This window comes from Lithobates pipiens, unplaced genomic scaffold (assembly GCF_037356315.1).
Source record: "Lithobates pipiens isolate NorthernLeopardFrog02 unplaced genomic scaffold, aLitPip1_a1.2 Scaffold_13, whole genome shotgun sequence".
Lineage (NCBI taxonomy): Eukaryota > Metazoa > Chordata > Amphibia > Anura > Ranidae > Lithobates > Lithobates pipiens.
The window spans coordinates 119,545,112-119,568,728 of record NW_027507718.1 but is presented as its reverse complement, the minus strand read 5'-3'; the positions used below and the strand labels follow the sequence as shown (position 1 = coordinate 119,568,728).

The window sequence follows — 23,617 nt, the reverse complement described above, 5'->3', positions numbered from 1 at the left end:
TCTCTCTCTCCTTCCACAGACCCCTTCTTTAGGGAATGGAGACTGAGATGGGAATACTCATTCAGACCACATTCCCGATATATGTAATAGACAGTATCCAACATTGATCCATGATTCATTCCTATATTCTAAATCTCAAGGAGTTTCCATTGCAATCCATAAAACCTTACCCCATCAAGTTCTACAAACATGGAAGGGTAGAGATGGAAGATTTTTAATCTTAAAAATCTCATCATATGGAAAGATCTTTACAGTCATTAATCATTACTTGCCAAATTATGATGAGATTAAGACTGGAATACAGGTTTATATGAAGGCAATGGAAAAAGCAGAATGAATGGTAGCTATTGAAGGTGACCTCAATTTTGTAATGGATTCAAAATTAGATACAACATGGACTCGTCCACATAAAAATAGTGGCCAACTAAAAGAGTTTAAACAGATATTTGAAAAACACCAATTGGTGGACCTATGGAGGATTCAACATCAGAGAAAAATTATTCTTATTACTTGACTATACATAACACATACCATAGATTAGATTATTTCTTTATTAGCCAATTAGGAATGATGATGACTCTTTCCTTTAAAATTGGGAGTGTCCTGTGGTCAGATCATGCTCTGATAATCATGGATTCGGCGGTGACTGACTATAGGAAACCGCAAGGATCATGGAGGTTAAATGATAACCTAGTACATAGTACATAGTTTGCATCAGCATTGCTTTTCACACAACACAAGTCAATGGGAATGTAAATGCAGCTTGGTGCAATTTAGAATTCGGTCAGAAGCACATCTTAAAGGAACTTGAAAGAATCTTAAAGCACCCCAAAAAGATATACAAGCTAAGTGACCCTGAATGCACATCCCATTTGCCTAAAAATCTCTTTATTTGTATTGCAAAATGTATTTAAAAGAAGGAAACATGGACTTTAGAAGCACATCTGTAGCATTGAAATACAAAATAAACTTTTATTAATCTTTAAAATTTACATTATTGACATGACATTTAAAAACAAAACATGGCGTTTGGTCTAAACAACGCTCACACCACCTAACACAACCAACTATTACTATAGTGGAACAGATCGATCAATAATGATTAAAAATGAGATGATGTCAAATGGTGGTAGAGACATAGTGAAGAAACCTCTACATGTTGCACGCCCTTAAGCGCTTCTTCAGGAGCTTGCAGTGGTGCATAATATACTAAACAATATACGGAGGCAAACCTGGCAGGATCATCCACCGATCAGCGGTTTCTCATGCATGCAGCAATATAGAGCTTGATGAGTCCTTAAGACTTTTGTGGGACAGGGGTAATCCTCGACAGCCAAACCAGGGAAATTTGTACCAGGCACTAGTACCATACGGAAAGGGGAAGCCCAATATGGCTATTCCTATGTAAAGTCCACTTTAAGTGTAGGGGGTCAGTAGAGCTTCAACAATGTTAAGGCCAGAGCCAGTAAATGTAACAAAGATTCACCGTCCGTATCTCTCGGTGGGTGTTTGTTACATGTACTGGCTCTGGCCTTAACACTGTTGGAGCTCTACTGGCCCCCTACATTTAAAGTGGACTTTACAAAGGAATAGCCAATTTGGGCTTCCCCTTTCTATGTACATGGTACTAGCGCCTGGTTCAAAGTTCCCTAGTTTGGCTGTTGCGTATATGGTTATTACCCCCATCCCACAAAAGTTATAAGGACCCTTTGAGTTCTATATTGCTTAAAGGGGTTGTAAAGGTAAATGTTTTTTTCACCTTAATGCATTCTATGCATTAAGGTGAAAAAACATCTGACAGTGCCTGCACCCCCAGCCCCCCCCCGTGTTACTTACCTGACCCTTCGAAAGTCCCGCGCTCGTCCCCCAACGTCCAGCCTGGCCGCTGGAGTGGATGGATGGAAAGCAGCGTAGCCATTGGCTCGTGCTGCTGTATATCACATCCACTGACGCGGAGCGCCTGGGCCGTGTGATACAGCCGGTGGCTATAGCCGCTCGCTGTATCACGGGAGCGTGCCCGCAGATGCTTCTCACCATGCGAGAAGCACCTGCGGGAGGAAGCAGAGACAGCAGCCGAGGGACCCCAGAAGACCAGGTTCGGGGCCACTCTGTGCAAAACGAGCTGCAACATGTTTGTTATTTAAAAAAAAATAAAAAATCACTTTACAATCCCTTTAAGGAATGAGAAACCGCTGATTGGTTGATGATCCCGACAGGTTTGCCTGTGTATATTGTTTTGTATATTATGCACCACTGCAATCTCCTGAAAAAGCGCTTAAGGGCGTGTAACATGTAGAGTTTTCTTCACTAAGTCTCTACCACCAACTAGCTGCTCCTTCCATTTGACATCATCTCATTTTGAATCATTATTGATCGATCTGTTCCACTGTGGTAATGGTGGAGTTAGATGGTGTTGTTTAGATCAAACAGCATGTTTTGTTTTTAACATCAATAATGTGAATTTTAAAGAATAAAAATGTATTTTGTATTACAACGCTATAGCTGTGCCTCTAGAGTCCACATTTCCTTCTTTTGAATACATTTTGCAATATATTTAGGATGTTGGCACACTCATATATCTGTATCCACAATGCCATCTTCTGGAGATACAAATTTAAGAGAAATTTTAATTTAACTGTATGTCAGTCTTAAAAAGTTATACAATAGGTTTCAAAATTGTAAAATGAATAGGTCACAATATAAAAGTTTAATGACAGTAGATACATAAATTAGATTTCACACACATTTTTTAAAACACAAATTTAACTTATTTATACAATGAAACCAAGTGCATTTAAGGTTATTAAAACATTGACAACTGACATTGTTTTATTTGAAAATGTATCAAGATATATTATCGCTATTTTACATTACATCTTGCTCTCTACAATTAAAAAAACATACAGTTCAAAAAATACCAGAAAGGCAATAGAAATGTGAATATAGTTAAAAGCTAAAACACCTGGAGAAATATTAAGACACAAATAAATGCAGAGCTGTATTCATTAATACAGCTTTAAAAAAATGTTTTTTAATGCAAAACAGTTGAAGTAACTGAATTTGAACATCAGCCTCTACTATTTCTTGTACAGCAAAACTCATACTAGGGACAAATAAGCAGCAAAAGGAGAATCAGTTGTGCTGATAAGAAAATTCAATACTTTGAGTCACTAGAACAAACATTAAGGGGAAATCACTTTTACTGGTGTGCTGACAGTGTATAAACCTTTCAAACTCACACCTACCTTTCTTCTATTACCAAAATGAAAAAAATAAGTTGGGGTTTATGTATACTTTAACCTTTGTAATTGTGAATTTTTACAGATCAGTTTTTTTTTCCATTCTGCATTAAGATACATCTCTCTTGTGCTTTTAAAAGGCTGCATCAAAGTTAAAAATGGGGAAAAAAAGCAGCCTCACGCACCATAAAAGAACATAATCTTAAAAAGGAGTTATGGTATGCTACTACCTTTTCTGTACTCCTGTGAATTCAAGCGGACTGAATTATGCAGAACCTATGGTGTCTTTAAATCACTGACCTGGAAGTATACAGATCAGGAACATAAAAAAAAGCATAAGAAGCCTTCCTATGCAAGCTTGTTCCAGGTCATAGACTTAAGATATTAAAGGAAGGGGGCTGAACATGATAGCCAGGGAACTAGCTCTTAGCAACGCAAAACAGTCAGACAAGTTTCTAGTTTTTTTTTTTTTTTTTTTAGAAGTCAGTCATACGCCATCTATTCTATTCATTTACTACCTAAAGAATCACTGACCATGAATAAACAAGCATCCAACCACATCTGGGTCTGTGTCCCACTAAGTAAAAATGCCACATGATCATCATGACTGCCCAAAAAAAGAACTTCATTATGAGTTAAAAAAAAAAAGAAAACTAGTGGCGATATTGTCATCATGACAGCTTAAAACTGTATACCATATATTGTACTAGAAGAATCAGACCCATTCCTTTCAAAGAAATACAGTAAAGGTTCATGTTGCCATTAAGTTGCGTACTTGTTTAAATAGCATGCTTAGTGCTGATCTAGATCTAAACAAGCATACTTAAAACACAAGAAGTGCTAAATAGAGTTTGTATTTTACAATGCCAGCCTGGAGTGCCTGCTTACAAACCAGTAAGCTACGACAATCTAGCATTCTACGCTGAGAAAGGTAAGGTTTATCTGTGTATGAGTGCATTATACTACCGTAAGAGTGTATATGGGGACTTACATAAAGAACACAAAGTAAAGAATGCTTGAAGAGCACGTTTTCCAAACCTCACAGTTTTAAGAGTATATAATAATGTTACGCAATACAGTTTGATTTATTTTCATGTAAGCCATTACTTTAACATAGCACTTCCTTCGGTTTTCTTACAAGTTCCCCTGTTACTTCAGATACCATTCACATTGTATACAGTGAATATCAGCATACAAGTTTTTGTAAAAAAAAAAAAAAAAAAAAAAGCCCCAAGCAGAAATTCACAAAATGCTGCCAGTATTGTTAAGCAGGAAAATTGTCTTTGCTCCTTGTTTCTTCTTCTTTATATGTGAAGGCTGAGCTGGAAAATGAAAACCTTTCCAGCGAACTACCTGCGATTTTGGACTGTGTTCAGCTGGTGCTTCAAGTTTATTGCTTGCTTCAGTAGACTGTCAATGCTCTTAAAGTGCACGCTGCTGAACGTCATACTTTTTACAGCACTGTGTTAAAAAAAAAAAAAAAAAATAGTAGGTAGTAGGATTAATACAAGTCACTATTCACAATCCCAGCTATTTGACTCTTAGCAGATACATATTGCTTATAAAATAATCATGGAAGCTTAAGATACATGGTCTAATACACATCTGCTATGAGCCAGGTTCAAACAATTGATGTAAAGGGCTTTCAGCTGCCTGGCACAAGGTTTTTCCTTTCTTGTTCATTGAAGGGCAAAGTATTCATAAACAGACTGGTTAAACAATGACTGGCCTGGCAGTTTTTTTTTCCGTTTTGCTAGTGGCTTATTTGGACAGACACCTTTTCTCTACTGAGAAAAGTTTAACAATTTTTACTAGCCATTTTGTTTCTCAAGAAAATGGTTTCTTCAAACAAGACTCCTCTACAAGCTGCTTGGGCTGGTCAATCTGGCAGCTATCCAGATTGTAGTATCCACTAGCTTTAGGACAGACCTGGACCCTGCTTTACTATTATATTGCAGGGAACGTGACCTTCGGGCACGGAGCTCTGCTTGTGGTGCTTTCCAGACCTCTGTGCACAGGATTAGTCACAGAATGCTTTCCAGGTACACAGCCATAGCATAGGCTCTGGTGTGACCCAGTCTTTAACCACTTAAAGAGGAAGTAAACCCCGATGAGTTTACTTCCTCTTTCATTCCCTGCAAAGGCAAAGCATAATGGACTACTATGCATCGCATAGTAGCCCATTATGTGTCACTTACCTGACACAGGAGCCAGCGAAGTCACCGCTGTACCCTGCAGCTCCGAGCATCCATCTTCTTGGTGGGTCTCTGTGAGTCTCGCTGCTCCGGTGCTGTGATTCGCCGGAGCAGCGATGACGTCACTCCCGTGCATGCGCATGGGAGCGGAGACTCGCGGCATTGCTGTCATCGACAATGCCCCGCTCAGTGCGCCTGCGCGCCGCTGTCTATGGCGCATGCGCCGTAGATAGCGGTGCCAGTCTTCGGGCAAATATCTCCTAAACCGTATAGGTTTGGGAGATATTTCTTGGACCTACAGGTAAGCCTTAATCTAGGCTTACCTGTAGGTCAAAGTGGTTTGTAAGGGTTTACAACCACTTTAAGGACTAGGCCTCTTTTTCAGACTCAGTGTTTTTTGTTTTTTTTTGCTAGAAAATTACTTAGAACCCCAAACATTTTATATATTTTAGAGAATAAAATGGCGGTCATTGCAATACTTTTTTTCACACCGTATTTGCGCAGCGGTCTTACAAGTGTACTTTTTTGGGGGAAAAATTCACTTTTTTTGAATAAAAAAAAAAAAAGACAACAGTAAAATTAGCCCAATCTTTTTTAAAATATTGTGACAGATAATGTTACGCCGAGTCACGCTTCAAAATTGCGCCCGATCGTGGAATGGCGTCAAACTTTTAGCCTCAAAAATCTCCATATGCGACATTTAAAAAATCCTACAGGTTGCATTTTTTGTGCTACAGAGGAAATCTAGGGCTAGAATTATTGCTCTCGCTCTACCAATCGCGACGATACCTCACATGTGTGGTTTGACTACCATTTTCATATTGCGGGCACTACTCACGTATGCGCTCGCTTCTGCGCGCGAGCTCATCGTGACGGGGTGTTTTTAAAAACCTTTTTTTTTTATTTTAATTGATTTTATTTTTACACTGTTTAAAAAATAAAAAAAAATGGATCACTTTTATTCCTATTACAAGGAATGTAAACATCCCTTGTAATAGAAAAAAAAAAAAAAAAGCATTACAGGTCCTCTTAAATATGAGATCTGGGGTCAAAAAGTCCTCAGATCTCATATTTGGACTTAAATGCAATAAAATAAAAAAAAAGATGTCATTTGAAATGAATGACATAAAAAAAAAAAAAAAAAAAAAAAAAAAAAAAAAGATACCTTTAAGAGGTATGGGCGGAAGTGACATTTTGACGTCGCTCCTATGGTATAGAGACGAGTGGGGGCCATCTTAGTCTCACTAGTCTCTATACCCAGCCATAGGACCCGATCGCCTCCGCTGCTACCGCCAGCTCCGGTAAGTGGTGTGGGGTGCGGGAGAGCGGCAGGAGGGGGTGACACCTCTCCCGCCGCCGATAGTGGTGATCTTGTGCCGAACCCGCCGCAGAGACCACCGTTATCGCACACACGACCGGCGCCTGGAGAGATGGATATCTGGTTGTGGCAGCAGCTGCTGCCATTACCGAGATATCCCTCTTCAAAAATAGGACATACATTGGCGTGCGCTGGTCGTTAAGTGGATAAAGATTCATTTATGAGTAAGCCATGTAGGCTAAGCATGGGGGGGGGCACAATATTTAAATCATTAGGTGCCATTATTATCCCTTTTTTCTGTTGGGCTTCACAGAAAGGGTCTAAATTCTGCGGAATTGAGTGCTGCATCAATAGGTCAAGTCTGTGGCTTGAACTGGTGCCGTTATTAGTCTGGGATCTCCGACTGGCCCTAATGCCTTGTACACATGGTTGGAAATTCCGACGGAAAAGGTCCGATCGGATTATATTGTCGGAAAATCAGAACGTGTGTGGGCTCTATCAGACTTTTTCCGTCGCAACTGGATTTAATCTTTTCTTCCTCCAAGACTTCTGCCTTTTCTCTGCAGACTTAAGATATAGCTCCAGACTGGCCCAGGTGGTTGTATTACACTGACCGGGCTACACACCTGGCAGACATCTTCTGGGCTCTTCCAGATCATCTGGATCTTCTATCCCAAGGGCTGGGGTTTCACAGCTGCTGCCATAGTAATTTTTGCATTTCCCCCCCCCCCACACGTTAATAATGCACATTTTAGTTCCTCACCCAGCAGAACCTACCTAGGACTTCTACCATCTGCTGAACATTTGATGTCAGTTTCTGTTCCTATTGCTCCCTGAGCAGCATTTCACTCAGGTATCCCACAACATGAGTCCCCAAAAATTTCAGAACCAGACACAAAACCTTGGTAAACACCCTTGGTGCCAAAGACAGACTGAAAGACAACTTCGCAAATTGGCAGTGGCAATCCTCCACTGCAAAGAGCAATCACCCCTCGAGACAACAGTCCTTCCAGGGCCTTAAACAAAAAAACTCTCTTCGTTGATGTGAAGATACATTTGAGCACATAAAGAGTGGATGAGGAAAGCAGCAAAACTCCAGTTTGTAGCCTTTGGATACCAGGCTGCAGACCCAGCTGTTTTTCTATAAACTGAGGAATGCTGGAAGTGGGAGGCATTAGATCAGGTTGATGTATGATGGCCAGTCTGCTGAGTCCCAGGTTCATTATTTTGAAGTATGCCCAATGGTTAGATCCTGTTTTAAAGAGGAAGTAAACCCTGATGGGTTTACGTCTTCTTTTTCTCCCTTCAAAAGGTAAAGCATAATGGGCTACTATGCATCGCATAGTAGCCCATTATGTGTCCCTTACCTGACACAGGAGCCAGCGATGCCACCGCTGTCCCCTGTAGCACGGAGTGTCCATCTTCTTCCGGGTATCGGTACTCCGGCCACTCACAGCGCTGATGCGCATGGAAGCCGCCACTAACGGCATATCGCCATAGCAGCGGCATGCTGCTAACGGCGATAGTGCATGCGCCGTAAACAGCGGCGACTGTCTTTTAGTAAATATCTCCTAAACAGTGTCTTTCCAGTGATCACGTGACTCCAGGCTCTATGCTACTCTCCTCCCTGGCTGATGTCAGCAGGGGAATCTTGGCCGCGCCCACTGGAGATATCAGACAGAGAGAGCCGAGAGCCTGGAGTCATCTTATCGCTGGAAGACACTGTTAAAACCGGTAGAATTCTTTTTTTTTTTTTTTTTTTTTATATATAAAGCACAGGCACTAGGGTGCGGCCTTTTATCTGACAGAGGGGATGATATAAAGATGAGATAGTGGCTTAACAACCACTTTAATATATTAATTAAAAAATATATATATATTTTAGGTATTGTTTGTGTGATGACATTTCTTTCAGAGATCTTACACCTAAAAAGTCCAGCATTATTCGGCTTTTACCAGGAAGCTAGCAATTGGTATGATGCTTTCAAATTCGAAATACTTACATTTTCTGGTAATGTTGATTCCGATTATTAACAAAAAGTTATTTTGCCAGAAGGATTACAGACCAGCATCTGACTTAAATAAGATAACCATCATGTCCAGAAATGAATGCATCCTAGGCCCCAACTTGCCAAGGTGCAGATTACTTTCTTTTATGGAACAACATGTTACCGGACTTATTCAAAGTGCCTCTTTACTCCCAGATTAGACCTACTGGATCAGAAATTCTATATGAATTGTCTCACCTTCCATTACTCTCTATTTGTTTTATGGTGATAAATGAACAGCTGTACCTGCAAGCATACTCCACTGTGTAAATTGATCCTTGGCTTTGCTCTTCCCAGTTCTGCATATCAGCCTGTAATATCAATATCAGAAGGAATGTGAAATTATCATGGTAAAGCATACAACCAGACTAATGTAATCAACTGAAAAAGGTCTAAAGTCAACAGCACTTCAGACTTGCTTGTATGCCCACCTTGGTAGCTCGGCACCAACATCTATACAATCCTATCTTAATGTTTTAAATGTAACTATCAGAGCAGATTACCAATGAAGGAATACAGAGGTGTGGCTTTGTTCACAATAACAGGGGAGAACTTAATAGAATTGCCATACTAAGGGGTTGTGTTAATGCTGCAGGGTTCATTGAATGGACACTGACATAAAAAAAGCAGTGTGTCTGCATTTTTATGCAATGCAGCACCCAAAATGTTAGAATGCATGGCAGAATGTCACAACATGCTGTTGTAAAGAGTTAAGTGTGTGTGTGTTTTATTTTTTTTTAACAAAAATTTTAATAAATTTTTAATAACATTTTTTTTTAAATTTTAAATAAAACAAAAACCCCTGAACATTGCAATGTGTTGTTATAACGCACTGCAGATGCACATTGGGGGTTATTTACTAGAATTCAAGAGTGCAAAATCGGCTGTAGCTCTGTATAGAAACCAATCAACTTCCACGTTTTACTGCTAAAGCTTAACTGAACAAGCTGAAGTTAGAAGCCGATTGGCTCCCGTGCAAAGCTGCACCAAATTTCGAGTGCTCCAGTTTTAGTAAATATACCCCAATGTAAACAAGCAGACATACATTATAAGCATCATAATGTGTGCTGCTGGTGTATATGGGTCCTTTGAAATAATTTGTAAAAAAATTAAAAAAGAAGGCATACACTAAGGAGGGTAAAGAAACAGTCTAGGAAGTAGAAAAAGGCAGGCTAGTTCACTTCAAGAGTAAGTAAAGTGCAAGCAGTGAATTTAACATTTTATGATAAAGGTTTTCACATTCTGGACACCGATTTCTGATGGGGTTGGAGTTTCTTTGCTGCTTTCCTACTGACCAGCGTGACATGGCATCACCTGGTGGTAAGATGTAATGATATACTCCAACACTACCCAGAAGCATTGGAGTTTTTCTTGACAAAGCAGCTCAGGATGTAGCTGTAACAGCAGGGTATAAGAGGCTGTACCACTTATTGTGTTAAAGTGTGATCACATTTGCACCACTATGGAAAAAAAAAAAGTCTAGCCACACAAGCAAATATGACAAATCCATATATCAATATCATACCATGTGTTAATACTACAGTAGTTAAAGAGGTTCTTCAGGTGCCCCCCCCCCCCCCCTTTCAAAAAATAAAAAAATAACAGTCAGCAGCTACAAATGCTGCAGCTGCTGACTTTTACTGAAAGGACACTCACCTGTCCAGGGATCCAGTGCTGTCCTCACTTGGGCTAACTGTGGGAAATGCTGTAGCGGCTAACCTTTACTGAAAGGAAACTCACCCATCCAGGGATCCAGTGGTGTTTTCACCCGGCTAACTGTGGGAAGCTGGGTGTGATTGCTTGCGGCTTAACAGCTGGCTCCCTACTGTGCATGCGTGAGCCACGCTGCATCCTGCGAATGGTCACGCAGGCTCCTGGGACCTGACATTTCCCAAGTAGCTGAGGGGGAGGGGTGGAGATTTTGAATTTCCTGCTCAGATCGCCTAAGTGATCCAGGTGCAAGTGGGAGCAGGTACCCACACTCCCTCCCCCCCCCCCCCCCCAGAAAAAGTATTCAAACATTGAAGAGGAAGGGGGTAGGAGGCAGAAAAGCAGAACTTTCCATTAGGGGTAAAGTTACACTTTAAGTTATATATTCAAGCACTCAACCCATGGTCACATCTCTTATAGCGAGGAACCTATTCTGAATAAAGAGGTTAAACTTGATTGTTTTCCAGTATAAAATGCCCTTCTTGATCTGTTGCAAAAGAATTATACAAAACTCCTTTAGGTGCAGCAGCATTGCATGGCCAAATAATTGTCAAAGTATCATAGCACTGGAAACCAAAAAATGACCTGGTAATGAAGGGACATTTTTGACTACTATGCAAGTGGTTAAAGTGAAAACACTTCTGCTTTTTTTAAATTTGAGGTTCTGATACTATGTCCTCTGGATTTATGCTTGTAACTATGCCATTCCATACTAAAATGATAAACCCTCTGAAAAAGTCAAAATTTTGTTTTACATCAGGGTTGTCTGAACACAAATGGACTAACACAGCAGATAAAGGAAAAGCACTCTCACCTTGTGCTGGGCCAGCTCCGGCAATGATCTACGCACATGTTCCTGCAGGCGATACAAAGCTACTGAAGGCTCATTGGCGAGGACATACATACTCTCCGTGAACTTGTCTGTGACTGAAATGAACAAAGCGTACATAGTGTGACTTACGAGGAAAAGCAATGCCCAACATTAGGTGAATCCCCTTTCTTTCTGTATATTATGTTTATTTTTACATCTATGCATACTAATGCTAATGTTCAGACTGAATCTTGGAAGGCCAAGAAACCAACAGAAGTCAATAAAATCTACCCAGTGCTTATATGGGTTGGCATGAACGCTGTGGATGCATATGTGCGGCGGCAACTTGGTGTTAAGACCCACATCTGCTGCTGCTGCATATGTGTTTTGCACAGTTGGAGTGAGGTTAAGCCCTGGTTCACACTGGTGCGCTTTAACCTGTAAAATCGCATGTCAAATCGGTGGCAATTGCCGGCAATGAGACCCTCCCAATATAAAAAGTTGTTTCTGTACTAATTTTTGCAATTTCAAATTGACATCTGTGCATAAACCCACACAGATGTCTGTGAAATCGCCGCTGAAATCTGGACTGACATGCGGGAGTGCGAGTTCAGCTGAACTCGCACGGCTGCATTCCCTCAGCTCAGTGTGAACCTGGGCTAAAGGAGAAGTACAACTAAAGCTCATTTGGCTGTACTTCTCCTATGGATCACAGGAGTGCAGTTTGTTCTGCACCCCTATGACCTGTTTTCAGCAGACAACAGGCTGGAGCCCACTGTCAGCTGACGTCGCAGAGCCGGTCCAGGCTCGGGCAAGATCACGGCAATGGAGTTGGGATCCACCCACATGCCTGGACCCACACCTGGCTTAGCCTCTCAGCGAGCCCCCGAGTGCCTAAGCTGTCACCTATGTATAACTGGATAGGTAGTATAGCAGAAAGTAAAAAGATTATAAAGATTGTCGTTTTTTTTTGTTTATAGCACAAAAAATATAAAAAACGCAGAGGTGATCAAATACCACCTAAAGAAAGCTCAATTTGTGGGGAAAAAAAAGTAATCAATTTTATTTGGGTACAGTGTTGCACGACCACATAATTGTTAGTTAAAGCGACGCAGTGCTGGATCGCAAAAAATGGCCTGGTCATTAAGGGGTAAATCCTTCCGGTCCTTGGTTCTAAAGCCTTAAAGTTTTACATTAATGCACTCCATGCATTATAATAAAAAACCCTCTGTGTCCAGGATCACTCCCCAAACCCCCCCTTATACTTACCTGAGCCCATTCTCAATCCAATGTTGTGCATGAGAGCAGCAGCTCTCTCCCTCCTCACTGGGCAGATTGATAGCACAGGGAGCCCTTGGCTCCTGCTGCTGTCAATCAAATTCTATGAAGAGGGTGCAGGGGGATAAAGACCGCTGTCTGTGTCTATGGACACAGGCAGTGGGGCTTGAGATTGAGCCTTCAGGAGTACCCCCCAGCAAGCTGCTTGCTATGTGGGTACTCGAAAGGAAGGAGGAACCAGAAGCACCAGTGGGGGAACCCAGAAGAGGAGGATCAGGGCTGCTCTGTACAAAATCATTGCACAGAGCAGGCAAGTATAACATGTTATGAAAAAAAAAATAAAGGTTTAGAATCAAGCTGAATTCTGTGTCTCCTATCACTTTATTTATTTTACCATGTTATTCGGCCAATGTAGTATACTGTAGTAGCATCAGCTATATACAGTAAGCTATGCCGTGTTCCAGCAGTAGTACGGGTGACTTCCTGCCTGATGACGAAACAAAACTGAGTCGGCCTGAATGCTTCTATGCCATTCAGAAGAAGCCTTGTTTTTTTTTTTTATCAATGAATATGAGGCTTCCTCTGATTAGCCCAGGTGGAAATTGTGATACCATCTGCCCACCTTGGCCAATCAAGGGAAGAGGTTATAACCCATCGGCTTTTTTTTTGTTGCCCTCTGTGCCCCATTGAGGTGATTTCCCTTCACTTCGTGCCCCATAGCCTCAAAAAGAATGAAGAGGAAACCCCTGGCAGTCACCATGGTCAGCAGTACTAATGTCCTCATTTCCCTTCTATTAAAGCGGTTCTTCACCCTAAAGAGGAAGTTCCGCTAATCTGATCCCTCCCCCCCTCCGGTGCCACAATCGGCACCTTTCAGGGGGGAGGGGGGGGGTGCAGTTACCTGGATAATCCAGGTATCTGCACCCACTTCCGGGCAGACCGCCGCAGACGCCCCGCCCCCCGTTGTGTTCTGGGAAACACACAGTTCCCAGAGACACAGCGGGGGACCATAAGAGATGCGCAGCGCGACTCGCGCATGCGCAGTAGGGAACCGGGCAGTGAAGCTGTAATGCTTCACTTCCCGATTCCCTGACAGAGGATGGCGGCGGGGGCAGCAGCGAGACGAGCAATCGCTCGTCATCTGCCGCCGACATCGCTGGACCCTGGGACAGGCAAGTGTGATTTTATTAAAAGTCAGCAGCTGCAATATAAGTAGCTGCTGGCTTTTAATATTTATTTATTTTTTTATTATTTTTTTTTTAGGTGCAGAACCGCTTTAATGTTCTGGTTTCAACCCAAAATTTGGAATTTTCTTTTACTTTCACTTTTGATAGCAACTCTTATATTGTAAGCTCTAACAAGCAGGGCCCTCTGATGCCTACTGTATTGTAACTATACTGTCTGCAACTCATGTTTTGAAGTTCTGCATAAACTGTTGGCGCTATATAAATCCTGTATAATAATAACCATAAACAGGCCTATTTGAAGCGTGAATCCTCCTAACAGGGGTCACAGACAGCAATGACAACTGACAGGTGATCTAATCCCTCTCCACTCTATCCAAGAAAAAAAAAAAAAGTTTTGCCTGCAGTTAAAAGTATATATTTTTTCAATTTTACATTTGGAAGGGTTAGAACACCTGTCAGGCTTTTATTGCTGTCTATGTACCCATTGGGGAAATTCACCCTCTCTTGACTTGTTCTGGTGACTATTGGCATCAGTACTGAAAGTAAGAGGAAAAATCCAAAATGTAAGCGTTGTCACCAGAACAGGGAATCTTCCAATGGGAAAACCCGTTCCTGTGACAACTATCTAATGGCCCATGCACTTGATCAGAAAATCTTACAAAAAACACACTCGTAAAATAATCTGATCGTTGGTACACAGCTTTCCAGAGCCGATCACATGTGAAATTACATGAAGCCACAAGCAACCAAAATTTTTTTTGTGCGATACTAGATCGTATGATATTTAAAGCAGTTGTAAACCCTCATGTTTTTTCACCCTATGCATTAATTTGAAAAAACTTCTGTCAGTCAACGGCCCCCCAGGCTTTTACTTACCTGAGCCCTGTATTTCGCTTGGCGGAGACGCGCTGTCCCTCTCTGCATGGGGTCCGGCTCTTGGTTGAATAGATCGATAGCAGCACAGGCACTGGCTTCCGCTGCTGTCAATCAAATCCAATGACGCAGGCGGCAGGGCAGAGTCCGGCATTCATGTCTATGGACGCCGAATGCTGGACTCAAGAGCACACCCGCAAGGTAAACCCCCGGGAGAGTGCTGCTCCTGGGGGGGGGTTCTGATAAGAGGAGGAGCCCCGGGGGACCCCAGAAGTCGAGCATTGGGGCCACTCTGTGCAAAACGAGCTGCACAGTAGAGGCAAGTATGATGTTTGTTTTTTTTTTAATAAAATATTAATAATAAAAAAAACCTTTACAATCACTTTAATCAGTATAGTTGTCGTTCAAAAAATACACTTAATCACTTCCGATTTTTTTTTCGAAAAAAAAAAAAAAAAAAAAGATAAAACAAAAAGGAAAAAAAAAAAAAGAAAACTACACACGGACGATCATTCACCCGATAATCTTATTGTGTGTTCCAGACATAAGAGAGGATTTACCCTCATATTGGAAAGACATCCATTCACTTCCTGTTGTGTTTCTAGAAAAGGGGTACAGATGGAAAAAATAAAAACCGATACGGATTAATACCAGTCCAATGGAAAGTTTGGGCTTTGGTTACACTTTAAATGCCATTACCGTGTGTAGTGAGCAGAAGACTCATATGAATAATCGATAGAATAAAGGAAACAATACTAAGAGCAGCTCTCATATCACTTACTTCTTTGAATGATCGGCCCTGCCATCGCTTTACCCCCTCCAAAACACCACCGGCTCACCTTTTTTCACCTTAATCTGCATCTCCTGCTCCTCCATGGCTTGAAGTTAACCAGTGCACCGCCTCTACACGTCCGGGTGAGCATGGTCCGTCACGGACAACTGTCCGGGTGCACAGGCACTGAAGGTTCCGCCTGTAGTGCGATGCTCAGCAAGACTGTCGTGTAGAGCAGAGTCTCCTGGCTGTGCTAGTCTGCGCTGTTCATCTTTTCAGTCATAGGAAGAGCCCGGTAACAGGTCGGTACTACAAGTTCCAGCATGAAGAACTACACACACATCAACTGACGGTCAACAAAGCAGGCAGAGACAGAATCCACCAATCGGAGGAGGAGGAAGCCTGCGACCAATCAGGAATCCTCTTACATCCAGCTTCCAGGAAGTGTCTGAAGAGGTACCTGGTACGAAGAAGAAGGAGTAGAGGGGGGACAGCAGGAGGTCTTTGCACGGGTGGGTGACTCGATTCTATGGGAATGCATCTATGGGCTGGCACTGACATAGGAAGGGGAACACAAGCTCTTGTAATGACAACTTTACTGCAATCATCTTCAATGGAATTTACTAAGACTGGAGCAGCTGTGCATGGCACCCAATCAGCTTCTAGCTTTCATCTTTAAAGTGGAGTTCCAGTCATTTGCGTGTTTATTAAAAGTCAGCAGCTACAAAAACTGTGGCTGCTGACTTTTAATAAACACGCTTACCTGACCCACGGTTCAGTATTCACCTCAGCAGTTTTCTTCCTCTCTCCTGCCTTGACGGCATCTCTACTATGGGCACCCGGATGTGACAGCTTGCGGCTTCACAGCTGGGTGTCCGACTAGGTTTGCCACCTCATCCCTTTCTAAAACTGAACACATAATAATCACACAGGTTATGTGGCTGATTAAGGTGGTAATTAAACCCACTTGATGCCTTATCTGCATTAAAGTGACCTCAGAACCTGTGTATTTCATATGTGTTCAGGTTTAAAGGGATGAGGTGGAAACCCTACGTGGGGCACAGCAGGGGGACTGGTGCGTCCCTGTTCTCTGTTTCAGATACGAATAAGGTCCGAATTTTTTCCTGAAACTGAGCCAAAGACACACAGGACCCTTCTGCTCTGCGCTCCGTGGCTGCTCCGGAGATGTGTGAACCAGCACCATTGAGAGCTGGTCACAGTCTCCTGTCATGCGAATTGGATGTGGAGAAACCTGCATCCAATTCACATCAGTGTGAACATTGCTTTGTGGCAAGAAAAAAAACTGCCAGATGCCCCAGGAGCAATAAAAAAAAAAAACATCCAGTGTGCATGATGCCTAAGGCCCCTTTCACATGGGCGCCTCCAGCTGACGGACTCCACTTTCTCAGCGGGGGATTGCTCCACTGATCCTCGCTGAGAGAGCAGATGACAGGTCCGTCTCCACCCCTCTGTGCCGAACGGACACAGTCCCGCACTTCCCTATGGGGAAATCGGGTGAAAACAGACCGCTTGTCCCTTTTCATGTCATCCGCCAGATGGATGGAAAATAGGACCACCATCCGTCTGGATTTGGCAGACAGGATCGGATAGCGGCAGATGTCAGCGGACAGGTGACCACTGACATCCACTCCATAGATGAAAGTGCAAGGTCCGATCAGGTCCGCCTGAAAAACTGACATGCCAACCTGATCAGACAGCACATGTGAAAGGGGCCTTAAAGTGGTTGTAAACCCATTACAACCACTTTAACCTACAGGTAAGCCTAGATTAAGGCTTACCTGTAGGTGCAAGAAATATCTCCCAAACCTAAATGGTTTAGGAGATGTTTGCAGAAATAGCAGCACCGATGTAGACATCGGGCGCAGACGCACTGTGCATGCCGTTTCTAACGCGATCATGCCATTAGTGGCGGCACCAGCGTGCATGCAGGGGAGTGACGTCATCTCTGCTCCAGCCAGTCACAGCGCTGGAGCAGCGATACCCGGAAGACACTCCGAGTCAACATGTCAGCGACAGAGGAGGTGAACGAGGGTCGCTTAGGGGGCTTCGATCTCAGGTAAGTAATTCATAATGAGCTAGTATTCTATGCATACTAGCTCATTATGCCTTTGTTCTGCAGGGTTTTTTTTTTTTTTTTTTTTTAAAGAGAGGGACTTTCTCTTTAAGCTTAAGGGATACACTTACCTTTGGGAACATGTTCCATGCTTCACGCGTTTTTAGGCTGGAGCATGTAATATGTGTCCCAATGCTGCAGCCGCAGCCCAATTTTCAGAGAAGCCCCTCGTACTAGCCATCACTTTTTGAAATCAGCTCCACCTACACAGCACATCATTCATTCACACAACTCTGTTTGTGAATAAACTACAAGTGTTAACCTCCTTTGCAGCTGTCAGTTTGTAGTTCTGAACTACCATGACACTGTGGAGTGGCGTGTTAGTTCATTAATTCTACCTGTCAGATTGTACCTGCTTGCCCGTACAGGCACACTGACACAAGGACAGGTCTGCATAGCCTGCCTGGTGCAATGCTTTACGGGCTGCTTTATCTGCACATGTATTTTTCCTAAAAGTGAAATTTAATATGGAAGTTCACCCTTAAATGAAAAGTCTCTCCTGTCCACCCCTCTTCCTGAATATTGGCTTTTTTTTCAGAAAAAGAGTTTCGGTCCTGCCTCCAATACATGTTATTTGCTTAGTCCAATTAGAGGTACTGTGTCTGCTGTGCCCCCTGGGATATGTGCATCACAGGAGGCCTTAGTGTTTATTCACAAGGGGGGGGGGGTGTCATTGGGGGCTCTCCACCTGAGTCCTGAAGAGCTGGTGGGCTTTGTGATGACGTCAGATACAAACATGGTGGCAAGGAACCTGAGCATCTAAACTGTGGATAACCCGCCACAGTTTATGCAGAGGTTACAAAAAAAACGACGGGATGAGAAGGTGAAGATCTGCTTTAACGTGGTTGTTCCTTACATATACCCAGTGAAGTGACTGGCCTCAGGTGATACATAGAGATGAAACAAATCCTCCTACATAGTTTGTATCTGTTTATCTGCAGTCTTTCCTCTCTACAGTTGCTCAAATTCCAGCATTTATAAAGCTTGTCTGAGCTGTCAGAACACGGGCCAGAGAGCTGAAGATGCACTCTGCAGAACTCAGTGAGGAGAGGTCCAAGAGCAGATTGGAGAGAAGGGACCACACACACACACACACACACACACACACACACACACACACACACACACACACACACACACACACACACACACACACACACACACACACACCTGAAACTGGAGATCCCTCTCATGTCACCATTTTTTTCTTGGTGTCAGGGAAAACTTGTCAGAAGTAATTCATGCTGATAGCAGAGGAACAAAGCAACATGCAAAAAATGACACTTGGTGCTCTGGATTGAGACACACGATAGAGGGATATTATTTGTTCACATTTCTTGTCTGAGATTTACAACCACTTTAAGCTGTTCCCCCATCCACCTTGTTTGTATGGATGAAGGAATGTGTTTGTTTTTTGTTCAGCCCACTGGCTAAACAATGGTCACCAGGTCAAATAAATTGGGATGGATGTTTCCGGAAGGTAATCAAGCAGCAAAACCTGTCAGTGGTTCTAATCCTTCCCTACTCTATTCAAAACTAAAAAAAAGAGTTTGGTCATTCATATGATAATACTAGATATCATCATGAGCTGAACAAGAGAAATTAATTTGATTCTCCAATCCATGTGAAACAGCATGGATATATTTATCTCCGCTGCCAGAAGGAATTAACCAAAATTTGAATGATCTATGTTCTAATATATATATATATGTCATTGCTAAGCGTTAAAAATATAATATTTAAAATATCTTTGGTTCTAAAGAACGTGCTGTTATTTTTTTTGTTCTATGTGCGTACAATTATAACACATTATTTATTAAACTCTCTATTCTTATCCTAGAAATGGCAGATCCTATGGCGGACGCCACAGGCTTTCCAATTACTACTGATGAGAACACCGTCATCTTACATCTTTACCCAGCAAATCAGAGTGGCTCAGACACGGAGGAAGAGATGACTCATATGAATGGTATGGATTTAAAAGAACTGTGATCCTGTGGAGAGGTTAGCCTAGAAGGAACTGTCCAGATGGCCACTAGGCTACCTGAGAGTGTAAGTGCAGCTGCCTTAGTCGTGGGGCCACCATATCAAGTGAATTAGAGGATAGAACCTCCTCTCCCCTCTTCATCAGCAATTTGCAATATTCTGTAAACATCCTACATTAGGAAATGTTGTTAGTGTGCCACTTACTGCCAAGTGCTGTAGGAGATGATGTCATCATAGTTGGGGAAGCAATGAGAAGTGAGAAATCCTTGTAATGGCCCTAATTTATAATTGCCTTAAAGTGGTTGTAAAGGCTCAAGTTTTTTCTTATCGTACATCATGGGACACAGAGCCATAGTAGTTACTATGTGGGTTATAGGCCACCTTCAGGTGATGGACAATCGCACACCCTAAGACAGGAAGTCCACTCCCTATATAACCCCTCCCACTACTGGGAGTTCCTCAGTCTTTTCGCCAGTTTCTAAGGTGTTGGTCATGAGTGAAGATGTGATGTGATGTGCTCCATTGGAGCAATCCTTGCTGGGGCTATCTATGCAGCCGGATCCATTCAAAGTGTCTTTTTGGGCCAAATTGAATGATTACCGGGCCTCGTGTCTGAAGAAACAAGGTTTTGCCTGTAACGCTTCTCTTTTTTGAGAGCTGGACCCCGGGCTCCAGTATTTTAAGCAATAGAATTTTACTGGTGGGGTGCTATTACAGTTCCAGGATTGTGGGTTCCCCGAGGTTTCCCAGTTCCTGAAGGTTTGTTAACGGAACCCACCGTGAAGGGTGAAGATTGGGTCTGATACCACAGAAAACCCTGCGGCGGGAAAGGTAAGTGGAGTTTTTCTAAAGAATTTTTAAACTTTCTTATGAAATGTCTCCTTTAAAAAAGCAAATGTTGTCATGCCACTGGGGGCTGTATGGACCACTGGGGGCTGTATGGAGCACGTACCTTCTCATGCTTTCCTCAGAGATCACGCTGTGTCACAGAAGCAGCAGGCTTTTTTCCTCCGGCTAGTAGGCAGACCACCGGTAAGTTTGGGGGGGTTTTGCTTCCACCAGACACCCTCCACACCTAGGCTGAGCTCTGCCCCTCTTCACGAGGCTGAGCGTTAGGGGAGAGCTAAAAAACAAATGGCGATGATGTTTTCTTTCATCGGGGGGAGCGATGCGACGGAGGGGGTGGGACTTAGCTTGGCATTGGCATCCTCTAATGCTGGCCTGGGAGTGTGTTGTAAAAACTCCATTTGTGCTGGCTGCAAGTTGTCGGAGGGACACAAGCTAAAAGGGCCATGAAGGAGGTTTGGTGACACAGGCATTTCCTATTTGACACATTTACTATTTGCATCAGACCGAGCATTAATTGCAGCGGCAGTTGCTGAACTATTGCTCAAGCAGTGGATGCGATTTCTTCTGGTCGTACCTCTGCTTTTGTGCATTTGGCTAAGGTCAGAAGGGGGGTTGAAACACCCACAAAAAAGGGCTAAAAGGGTCTCCCTCAAGCTCTGGAATGCCTACTCATCTCTACAATGGCATCCTCCCCTGAGAGGGGGTAGCTGGTCAGAGTGAGCATCAGGGCCATGAAATGTTTGCAACTGTTTTCAACACTGCAGCCCCTGTTTATGTTGCTAAAAAAGTATTTTTTCCACAGCCATGATAGGATTGAAGGAAAAAAAAAGAAAAAGGTTAGTGGCTTTAATCGCATCCCAGTGTGGGATACGATTAATCTTCCATCTTCCATTACCCAGGACCCTCAAACTGAGGAACTAGGGGCAGGAGGAGATGAATTCCCTCAGGGGACCGTGGTGAGGCTAATGACTCCTCTTCTGAGGTGTCAAATGTGGGTGGATTAACTTTCACAATCTGTAAGATTGATGGTGCAATTTCTTGCTGAATGGTCCGCTCGACATTTATGTATCCTTAACTGAGTATTTGGATTCCGCCTCCTCAAGCTGTGCATGCCTTTCCTGTCCATTCATTCCTGGAAAAGCTTTTTTGTATCTGAGTGGATCACCCAGATAAGCATTTTTTTCTCTCCTAAAAAGTTTTTTCACGCTTTATCCTATGGTGGAGAAAATTCACTAAAAGAGGGGAATACCAGCAATTAACACTGCTATATCCTCTGGGAATAAGAGTTTGACTTGTCTGGCAGACAATGCTCAAATGCTTAGGGATCCAATGGATAAAAAGTTGGAATTCCTATTATTAAAAAAAAACACTTTTTTTTCTCTGGCAGATTGAGTGTCTCAACCTGCACTAATAGTAATTGGTTAATTGTTGAGAGACCAGATTAAACAGGTGTTTAAGGTTATCCTGCTCAGCAGGCTCAGGATCTGACAAGCTACTAGCAGCTTTATGTTTGCAATAGTTGCTATGAGAGATTCTATCCTTCAGGCCTTGCGGCCCTTGCTAAGCTCCTGGCTAGTCTTCCTTTTGTGGTAGCTATTTGGGGATGATTTGGGTAATACATCCAAAGAAATTCTAGTGAAAAAAGTACCCCTTTGCCATTTAAGAAAAGGAGTAAATGTATTTTAATTTTAACAAGCTCCTTCTCCTGTGCCAGGGGCATCAGCCTCCAGGCAGTCACAACGACCTTCAACATCAAGTTCAAAAGGTAATCCTCAGGGACAAAAGATGTCTTGGGGGAGGGAACCTACAAAATACTGAAGCCTCCTTATGAGGAGGCGCCCTTGCTTACTCCAGTAGGGGCAGGAAGAGTGTCGAGACAGATGGGGGACTTCCTCAATATCTCCAAGGTACAAAGTGGAGTTCTGAGAGTTCCTGTCTCCTCGTTTTCTCAGATCAAACGTTCCTAAGGATCCAGAGAAAGGTCTTTCTCTCAAGCATGGACCATCTTTTGCCAAAAAATTATCATGGGGGTCCCCATGTAAGAGCAGAGGTTGGGGTTTGGTTCAAACCTTTTTTTTTTTTTTCAAAACCGAATGAACATTCTGGATCTCAAAAATCTAAATTAAATTCCTTAATATAACCACTCTTTTTTGCATGGAGTCAAGTCAATCAGTTATCTCCATCCTACAATGAGGAGAACTTCTGGCGTCAATCGACATCAAAGATGCATACCTCCATGTGCGTATTTCCTCGCTCACTAGTAATATCTACTTTTCAAGGTGAAAAAAACTATTTTCAGTGTGTAGCTCTGCTTTTCGGTCTAGCTACTGCACCTTGAGTGTTTACAAAGGTTCTGTCCCCTCTTCTAGCCAGATTAAGGGCCCAAGGTTAATGATTATGGTTTACCTAGATGATCTGTTCTTGATAAACCATTCGGTAGCCCGCTTAGACCAAAGTATGGTCACCACATTCAACTACCTGGAATATCTAGGTCGGATTCTCAACATAGAAGAAATCTTCTTTAAAACCATGAAGAAGGCTAAAATACTTCGGTCTGATCATAGATACACCCAGTAAAGGGTATTCTTGCCCCAGGCAAAAATTAGAGCCATAAAGGAACTGATTCAGGTAGTTGAAGCAAGATGAACTCTTCTATTCAGCTTAGCTTTGTTGGGAAAGATGGGGGCTTCATTCGTTTCATTCGAGACTGCTGCAAGAGTTCAAGCTCTAGATTTCCAATGTGTCTGACTCCAAAGCCTATGGCCACATCACCCTGAAAGCGCCCGATCTCATCGGCTCTTGGGGGCTAAGCAGGATCAGGCCTGGTTATTGCCTGGATGGGAGACTGCCTGGAAATACCAGGTGCTGTAGGCTCGGTGTGCTGGAGCCTCAGTTAATAGTTCATAACCAAAAATCTGCAAAGGGGACAATCCTTCTTTCAGTTATCTGGGAAGCTGTAACAACAAATGTCAACCTTTTTTGGGTTGGGGAGCAGTCCTGGAAGAGGCAACTGTCCAAGAGAAGTAGCCCAGATCAGAAATGGCTTTGCCCATTAACATTCTAGAAATTCAGGCAGAGCACTTGGTCCTGAGGGCCTGAACGTTCAGTTTACGGAATTGTTCTGCCAGGATTCAATCTGATAATGCCACAGCAATGGTCTATATTAATCACCAAGGGGGCACAAGAAGTTTTTCAGCCCAGAGAAAGGATATGATTC

At 42.8% G+C, this 23,617-nt stretch overlaps 2 protein-coding genes across 5 annotated transcripts in view; one reads left to right on the top strand and one right to left on the bottom strand.

Annotated features, from left to right (window-relative positions):
* Positions 1 to 3,722: 3,722 nt before the first annotated feature.
* Positions 3,723 to 15,645, bottom strand: BORCS8 (BLOC-1 related complex subunit 8). The gene is made up of 4 exons (XM_077475462.1): positions 15,499 to 15,645; positions 11,325 to 11,437; positions 9,047 to 9,111; positions 3,723 to 4,700 (listed from the first exon to the last, which is right to left on the bottom strand). Exons 1-4 carry the CDS (start codon positions 15,533 to 15,535, stop codon positions 4,589 to 4,591), a joined length of 327 nt encoding a protein of 108 aa, XP_077331588.1. The 5' UTR covers positions 15,536 to 15,645; the 3' UTR covers positions 3,723 to 4,588.
* A 107-nt stretch (positions 15,646 to 15,752) lies between these two features.
* The window catches only part of RFXANK (regulatory factor X associated ankyrin containing protein), a 30,927-nt gene continuing 23,062 nt past the window's right edge, over positions 15,753 to 23,617 (top strand). For 2 of the 4 annotated variants that reach the window (XM_077475456.1, XM_077475454.1), the window contains exons 1-2: positions 15,813 to 15,943; positions 19,406 to 19,534. In XM_077475456.1, the coding sequence (XP_077331582.1) occupies positions 19,408 to 19,534 (127 nt within the window). In that variant the 5' untranslated portion in view covers positions 15,813 to 15,943; positions 19,406 to 19,407. Of the gene's footprint in view, positions 15,944 to 19,405; positions 19,618 to 23,617 lie in introns of those variants that run through there. The other 2 variants (XM_077475455.1, XM_077475457.1) reach the window with 2 other exon arrangements.

Bases quoted from the DNA above. Each gene is read 5' to 3' on its own strand.
- BORCS8 (XM_077475462.1), bottom strand. From the start codon at position 15,535: ATGGAGGAGCAGGAGATGCAGATTAAGGTGAAAAAAG. The intron at 11,438-15,498 runs GTGAGCCGGTGG...TGTTCATTTCAG, and splicing joins GCAGATTAAGGTGAAAAAAG to TCACAGACAAGTTCACGGAG. The intron at 9,112-11,324 runs GTGAGAGTGCTT...TTGATATTACAG, and splicing joins CGGAGCTGGCCCAGCACAAG to GCTGATATGCAGAACTGGGA.